Below are 9,089 nucleotides of genomic sequence, written 5' to 3'. Positions count from 1 at the left end.
AAATGGAAGGAGACCCTCAGGGTTATACAAAAGTACATACAAGAGGAAGTGAGGGGAAAGGGAAAAATAATACAAGTGGGAGAAATGAATGACAGTAGAGGGGGTAGAGAGAGAAGAGGGGAGGGGAGGGGAGGGGAGGGGGGATAGTAGAGGATAGGAAAGGCAGCAGAACACAACAGACACTAGTATGGCAATATGTAAATCAATGGATGTGTAACTGATGTGATTCTGCAATCTGTATATGGGGTAAAAATGGGAGTTCATAACCCACTTGAATCAAAGTGTGAAATATGATATATCAAGAACTATGTAATGTTTTGAACAACCAACAATAAAAAAAAAGAAAGGTTTTTCTAAACATAATTGGAGAAAAGATGGCCTCTTCAAAAAGAGGTGCTGGGAAAACTAGAAATCCATATGTAGTAGATTCAAACTGAACCCCTATATCTCACCCTCCACAAAACTCAACTCAAAGTGATCAGGACCTTGGCATTAGACCAGAGACCCTGTGCCTACTAGAAGAAAAAGGTAGATTCAACTCTATCATGTCTGCTCAAGAATGGACTTCCTCAATAAGACTTCTAAGCACAAGAAGTAAAATCATCAAACAATAAATTGGACAGTATCAAACTAAAAAGCTTCTTCACAGCAAAGGAAATAATCAAGAACATGAAGAGAGCCTACAGAATGGGAGAAAGTCTTTGGCACCTGCACCTCAAATGGAGCATGAATTTCCAGGATATATAAAAAACTCAAAAAAAATTAACACACACACACACACACACACACAAAAAAAAAAAAAACCACAATCAATAAATGGGAAAAGGAACTGAGCAGACACTTCACAGAAGTACAAATGGTCAACAAATTTGAAAAAAATTTTCAATGTCACTAGAAATTAGAGAAAGGCAAATTAAAATTACACTAAGATTCCATCTCACTCTAGTCAGAATAGCAATTATTAAGGATATAAGTAACAAGAAATGTTGGTGAGGATGTGGGGAAAAGGGTACACTCACACATGGCTGGTGAGGCTGCAAATTGGTGTAACCACTCTGGAAAGCAGTATGGAGATTCCTTAGAAAACTTGGAATGGAACCACCATTTGACCCATTATCCTACTCCTTGGCATATACTCAAAGGACTTATAGTCAGCATACTACAGTGATACAGCCACATGAATGTTTATAGCAATTCAATTCACAATAGCTAAGCTATGGAACCAACCTAGTTGTCCTTCAACAGATGAATGGATAAAGAAAATATGGCATATATACACAGTGGAATATTACTCAACCATAAAGAAGAATGGAATTATGGCATTTGCATGTAAATAGATGAAGCTGGGGACTATCATGCTAAGTGAAATAAGCAAGTTTCAAAAAACCAGATGCTGAATGTTCTGATATGTAGATGCTAACCCATAACAAGGAAGGAAGGGAGGGGAACTATAGAAGTTCACTGTATTAGACAAAGGGGAATAAAGAGAAGGGAAAGAGTATGTGAATAGACAGCAGAATGAATTGGACATAACTTTCCTAAGCTCATATATGAATAATTGACCAGTGTGATTCCACATCATGTACAACCACAAGCATAGAATCAAAATTGGATTGGGATGCAATCCATGTAGGGATAATTTTTGAAATTGCATCTTACTGCCATGTATTATCTAAAATCAACAAATAAAAAATGATTAGGCATATACCCAATGGAAATGCCTACCTATGTTTACCATGTGAAACAATGTTTACAACAGCATTATGTGCAAACTGGAAACAATTCAAATATGTATAAATAATTAAAGAATAAATAAATAAATAAACAAATAAAAGAACTTTCTATATTTGCTTATGCTAGTTTACTTTTTATTTGGTGCATTTTAATCAGAACTGTTTACACATACTCCAACTACAACTTTGTGCTTTCTTCTCACCTTTCATGATGTTGCCAGTTATTTTTATTAAAATGTTTTTATAAAAATGTATTGCTCTCTTACATGAAACTCCTCAATGGCTCTCATCTGTCAAATATTCCTTAAAGCCCCAGCTCTGTGACCTGGCTCTTGCTTATAGCTACAGCTTCACCTCTTTTACTCTTTGCTATCTTTAGCATGGAGTTATGTATCCTAAAGGTTCCCAGCCTCCTTTAACATAAACATTCAAAACCACCAACACCATCCTTTGTAAATATTCTTACCATCAAGTACTTGTCCAGCGTCTGTATGCTGAGAAGTGTTCAATGCCCAGTGCAGCTGACGTTGAAATTCAGCTCGGTCTTCAGTATGGATAAGTTCATACACGCTCTGATGTATTACATCAGACTGAAGAAAAAAGACAAAGAAATTAAACGACAGCACTGACTAGGAAATTTTATGGCCTACAGAAGCAATTTCAAAACCTACTTGTTAGTGGTGATGAATGTAAATAAAATGATTGCCAAAGCTCCCTGTCATCCAAAATAGGAAAAGCTGGAAAGAGAGACTAGCATTATAGCTGATAAACCCAATGCTACCTGCCATCACTTTCCACCATGCATGCTTTTTTTCAAATAGGTCACCTCCCCATTCCTTAAATGTACAATATTAAGATCTGCTTTTGTTCTTTATCCACTTATTGATCTTTTAAATCTGACTTCTTCCATGAATCCTTCCATTAATACCCAGGTCTCTTTGACTTCTTTACTCTTAATAGTATTCATTTTGTATTTCCTTCACTGTTCCCTAAAAGTTTTCTTTATATTAAGTTTTTGATACAAGCAGACTCCATTTGTGTAAAGGGAGCATGCCTTTACCATATCACATCCCTCATTCCTCTTGCCTCTCTGCATTTACATCAGTGCTGAGCTCCTTCCTTTAAATTAGTTTTCCTAGTTGTTTTTTTTAAATGCAACTCATGGTATGATACATATCTGCCATCAGATACAGGATCACACACACACACAAGTTTCATGAAACAATTTTGTGTGTGATGATATTGTGTGTTCTATATTATTATTCCATTTCATTCTAAGCAATTAAAAAAAAGGTTGGATGGTGATCTACTATATAAACTGCATTATTATCCATTAATGGGTCACAAATAGCAACTTTAAAAATGGTGGCTTAAGGGGCTGGAGTTGTGACTCAGTGGTAGAGTGCTTGCCTGGCATGTGTGAGGTCCTGGGTTAGATCCTTAGCCACCGCATATAAATAAATGATAAAGATCCATTGACAACTAAAAAATATTTTTGAAAAAATGGTGGCTTAATCTACCACATGTGTCTCAGGTACTGAAGTTTTCTTAAATCCAGGCAATGTGCATGCCTGAGAAGTTAAAATGGAACACAAGTTAAGAGTTTCTCAACTGATATAAATCATGATGTCAAATCATGGTTAATACGATTATGTAATTCATTAAGTTTTAAACAAACTTTTTTATGAACATTAATATATTTGTTTTAAAATCACAGAAAACTAAAATTTAGGTTTTGACAGTAGCCAGATTCTATTGCTTTAGTCATTTAAATTTAAATCTCTCTAGGAACTTAATCTACTAGCATTAAATTGTCTCTATGCCATCCATTAGGCAATTGCCAGAATTATCACCTAAATTACAAATTAAAGCACACACATTCCTTTAAATAAAAATCTTTACTCCATTGTGTTGATAATATAGAAAAAAACACAGTCTGTATAAGAACATTATATAGACAATGTTATTCAGTCCAGCAGCCTGTGAGAATGTTAGAAATGCAAACTGAATTAGAATATCTGGGAATGGAGCACAAAGATTTTACTAACTTCTTTAGGTGATTTTTGTGCACATGTAAGGTCTAGATACATAAGAACAGCAAGCATTTGAATATACTTACAATTTGTTCTCAAATCATATCAGATGTTCTTGTCCATTAAATATGCAAAATACTTTACAACTCCATTTATTCACCCTTCCTTTCAATGCTGTTAAATGAGCCAAATGTTGACTTCCTCCAATGACTTCCAGATTACTGCTTACAGTGCTTCTAAATCAGCTGGGTTCCCTTGTACAGCCATCTGATCACTACACATTTTTTTTAGTTTGGCTTCAATCCATTTCCTTTAGAGTATTTTCCATAATCCACATAAATCATAATTAAAGGTACAAACCATGACATTTTACATGTACCTTTTCATAGCACCTCATTAATTTCACAGTTGTCATATGTCCTCTACGAACCATGTTATTTGATGGCAAATATTTTCTTTTTTGCTCCAATAAACTCTACTTGCCTTAAAGTTTGTTATATGAGATTACTGATTAGTGAAACAAGAAACACAATAACCACTAGTCAAACAAAATTTCAAGATATCACAGTGCTATAAATTATTAGTATTAAAAAATATATTGGCTGCAAATATAGCATTTTTATTTTTATACCATCTATATATTTTAATTGATATTTTATGTATACAAATGGTTAACTCTGTCCCTGAACTGCAAAATATAAGCAGAAAGTTCATTTTCTTAAAAAGTAGTTTAAATAACAAAAATATACTTACTTGCTGAAAGCCCAGGTAATCTTGTATAGTAGAAGAAGCATAAAAGACCAAAGCATCTGTAGTGACAACCAGCACAAATCCATTCAGAGCCTACAAGGGAAAAATGTTGCAAAATTAGTAATGGAAATTAAAATTGTTATAAATATTGTCAGAGAAAGGCAATTATTTTATCTCTGAAAAATCTCTTCAAAATGATTAAAATTATATCTCACAAACATAGACATTCCACATACCTTGGTAAAAGAAATTTATGCTTCTGATTTGGCAGAGAAAAAAGAGCTAAATTTAAAGCTAAGCCCCAGAAACTTTTAATTGGTATCCTATTTTTCCTCATATTTTAGCTTTTCTGAAATTTAAATATGTCATGCCTATCTTTTTTTTTAAACACAGAGTGTATAGAAATCATTCACTATTATCCATCACACTGCTTTTTTTTTAGAGGAAAACAGCAAGTAAAGATGCAGACTTTGGGATTTTTTTCAAGATGTGAGAATAGAGGAGGATGCTTTCCTGGCTGTTCTGTGGAGTGAAACCAAGAAAGCAGATAGGTAACTACTTCTCAGCAACATGGGTGAATGGAAAATAAAAAAAAGGTGGGGATGTCACTGGAATTTAAAACTGGACATTATAAGAGGATCAAGGACTTAGGAGATTGAATATAATAAAATAGGGAAGAAAGCACCAGCACCAGCACCAGCTGCACAGCCACTGCTGCTGCTGGGCCAGAAGTACCAGCCAGAGCTGCCCTTCTCTGAGCAAAGTGGAGCCATTAGGGAATTAAAGCAACCCACATTTTTAGGAGGCCTGAGGCGTGTCTGGGTAAGAGCATTTAGAAATCAAGGATTCTGCCCAACTAAACTGAAAGGTGCGCTGCACAATATCCTTGTGTAGGAAAGAAGCCACCATCTCTCCAGGCAGCCAGTGAGGGACAAAGGAAGGATCCATTTTGCAGCCATGATGCAGAGGATGGTAGCTGAAGGAGCTGATTCCTGGCAAAACCGAGTTTGGCCTAAAATACAGGCCCACACTGAACACCAAAGAGTATGCTTAAGTGACCAGGAGAAAATCAAACATGGGGAGAGGTTTATACCTCTGGTCATGGAAAACTGGTTTTGGAAACCCACGCAGCTATATCCCTCCCCATCCAACCTAGGTGCTTGCAGGACTAGCTGAGAGACACACCTCTGGTTGGGAATTCAGAAGGCTGGGAATGGGAGAGAATGAGTTTGGAGACTGAACCCAAGACCAGGAAATATGGGGGCTGCACTTGCCACAGGGGACTAGGAATTGGCTCTTCTACCACAGGAATAGAACCCAGGAGAGATCCCTGGGTTATAGACTTCCAGTTTAGACTGGCAACTATTGCACCCTGGAGGTGAGCTGATTTAAAATCTCCAAATCAACTGGCATTCATTAAAGAGCCTGGAGTCCACCTAAGCCTAAACCCTGCCTCTAGGAATTCCACCTACAGGATAATCTCTCCCACTCCAGTAATCTGGAGGGTGGAGCATCATGCTCCAGATGACTCCACCTAAAACTGCTGAGAAGAAGCAGATGAGAATCTGTTGAACTCCAACAGAAAGAATTCTTTAACTTTTCATCAAGAATTATTTTTCTTTTTTTCCCTTTCTTTTTTCTGTTTAATTGTAACCTTAATGGTACACAGACATTTATACAGCCTCATATTTGTGTTCTCATTTCTAGCATTTTTGAAGCCAGTTATGTTTCATGGATCAGTTTTTTGAGGACTAGAATGTTTGATTAGTATATTTTAGGTGAGGTTTTTTGTATTCTTTTATTTTTGTTTTAAATTTTAAAAAATTATTACTTTTTATATATTTTTCTCTTACCTATTTCCCTTGGTTCTCTTTCTCTCTTTTCTTCTGCTAACACCCAATCTCTATTGTCCTCTCTTTCACTCTTCTTTTAATTTTTTACTTCCATCTTCTCTCCTCCCTCATAATCATCAAATCCTGTATCATTTCTGCTCTCTCCCTATGCACCATTCAAAATTGTAAACCCTTTTGCAAACTTACTGTTTTTATTGTAGACAATAACTGATCAGATCATTTATGTTTATTGTATAATTAACATTGTAGACATCTTAGAAGGAACTATTTGGTTTAATAGTGATTAGTTGTTGCTAGTATTTGTCTCTCCCTTAACAATGAAGGACTGGAAAACTTCAGGGACACTATAAGTGTAAAATGGGTAGACACACAAACAGAATGAAAAAGCAAAGGAACAAATTCCCCCCAAAACAAACAAGATACTTCAATAACAGAATCCTGTGACACCACAGTGGAAGAAATGTCAGAGAAGGAGTTTAGAATATACATAGTTAAACTGATCTACAAAGTAAAAGATGGTATAAGAAGTGAAATCAGACAGAAAATACAGGAAGTGAAAGATCGTTTCAATAAAGAGATAGATTCTGAAAAAGAAAAAAAAAAAGCAAAGATCCTCAAAATGAAGGAATCAATAAACCAAATTAAGAATTCATTGGAAAGAACCATGATCAGACTATATTACTTGGAAGACAGAGTGTCAGGAAATAAAGACAAAATGTATAATCTTGAAAACAAACTTGACCATGGAGAAAAGCTGTTAAGAGACCATGAACAGAACTTCCAAGAAATATGCAATTACTGAAAAGACCAAACTTCGGATTTATAGGGATAGATAAAGGCTCAGGGAGACACAAACCAAAGGCGGCCCAGAATAGACAAAGCAATACTTAATAAGAAAACTGAAGCAGGAGGCATCACAATATAAGACGTTAAATTATACTACAGAGCCATAGGAACAAAAACAGCATTGTATTAGCACCAAACAGACATGTAGACAATGGTATGAAAGAGAAGACACAGAGAAAAAACTCACATTAATCCAGTTATGTCATAGTAGACAAAGGTGCCATAAATATACATATTCTTTCCTTCTTTGAGTCTGAAAGTTACTGCCTTTTAAAAAGTCTTTTAGTGTCGTTCAAGTTCAATGTTAATTAATGCCTTCATTCTTTATTTTGGATAACAAAAAGTATCTTAGTTCACTTTAAGTGTTTATTGTTACATATTTTAATTCTAAAAGCCTTTGCTTCTTCCTGCTTGTCTACAGTTCATACTTGTGTTCTTCACCAGGACTTAACCCTTCTGAGACTGGTTTTTGTTTAAGTGGAGAAGTGGTACAGTTTATGTAAGAACCACTCAAAGTCAAGTCAGACAATTTGGACTGGACTCCTGTCTCTGTCACTTACTAGATGTGCAGCTTTGCTTTAGTTATTTATCTCCTCAAGCTTTAGTGTCATCATTTCAAATATTGGCATTCTACTGGGTGGCATGGTGACTCATTTAATTCAGTAGCTGGTATAGAACTGGCACTCATCTAACATAAGGTACAGTACCATACGGTGTGGAAAAGAACAAAGATTGGCTTACATGATCATGCCTGGAGAATTATAAAGAGCTGCATAAATAATTAGTTTATTCAACACTTAGCAAAAAGGACAGATGCTAAGTCCTCAGGGGATGAGCTAATAAGCCACTGCCCCTGTGCTTATGATATTCACACAGTTTGGTAGATACACTCATTATCAGGTGAGGTAAATGAAATGCAGTAAGTCTTTTCATTCCAATTCTTTCACCTTCAAGATGCTTGTTTTTTTTTTTTAATTTATATATGACAGCAGAATGCATTACAATTCTTATTACATATATAGAGCACAATTTTTTATATCTCTGGTGGTATATATATATATATATATATTCACACCAATTCATGTCTTCATACCTGTACTTTGGATAATAAAGATCATCACATTTTACCATTATCACTTACCCCATGCCCCCTCCTTTCCCCTCCCACCCCTCTGCCCTATTTAGAGTTCATCTATTACTCCCATGCTCCCTCTGTCTATCCCACTATTTCACATTATGATTTTTAGAACTTGATTACAAAGATAACAACATCTATTATTTAGTGGTCTTTCTCTAAATGTTTTCATGTATTTGAGTGGTTTTAATTCTCCCCAAAATCCAAAGAGGCAGATTCCAGTTTTACAAATGAAGAAACTGAGGTAAACAACTATAGAATAACTGGCCCAAGGACATAAAGCCAGAAAAAACTTAAACACAGTATGACTCTAAAGTCTATCACAATATGCTGCTGTTATTGAATGCAGATTGTGGCCTGGCTCTCACTTTTTAACTACAGCTGGCATCTAATCTAAGGTCCTTCATTATAGAGATCATATATAAAACCTAGCTATATTCCTAGGATAAAGATTCCACAAATTGGAAACTTGAATATTTCATCATAAACATATCCAATTGAATGTTCTTAAATTTGGTTGTCAGTAACAGTATATACATCCATTACTGAACTGATTAATCTTGAAATATCTTCTTTTTAGAGAAAACTATTTATTAATAGGATTCATATTATTCTGGAGGGCTTTTTCAAACAAATTCAGTAGTGAAACTCATCAGTGCATGCCAGAGGACAAAAGGATAAATTAGGATGCAGTATCAAATTCCTTTAGGTGAATGTTTTTTTTTTTTTTTTTAAAGAG

At 35.2% G+C, this 9,089-nt stretch overlaps 1 protein-coding gene across 1 annotated transcript in view; it reads right to left on the bottom strand.

Moving 5' to 3' along the window:
• Positions 1 to 9,089, bottom strand: part of Ahr (aryl hydrocarbon receptor) — a 50,871-nt gene that overhangs the window by 13,378 nt on the left and 28,404 nt on the right. The window contains exons 4-5 of the mRNA XM_015498127.2: positions 4,520 to 4,609; positions 2,200 to 2,323 (exon numbers count right to left, since the gene is read on the bottom strand). Of these exons, the coding sequence (XP_015353613.1) occupies positions 2,200 to 2,323; positions 4,520 to 4,609 (214 nt within the window). The remainder of the gene's footprint in view (positions 1 to 2,199; positions 2,324 to 4,519; positions 4,610 to 9,089) is intronic.

This window comes from Marmota marmota, unplaced genomic scaffold (genome assembly GCF_001458135.2).
Source record: "Marmota marmota marmota unplaced genomic scaffold, marMar, whole genome shotgun sequence".
Classification (NCBI taxonomy): domain Eukaryota; kingdom Metazoa; phylum Chordata; class Mammalia; order Rodentia; family Sciuridae; genus Marmota; species Marmota marmota.
This window is presented reverse-complemented; position numbering and strand designations above follow the sequence as displayed.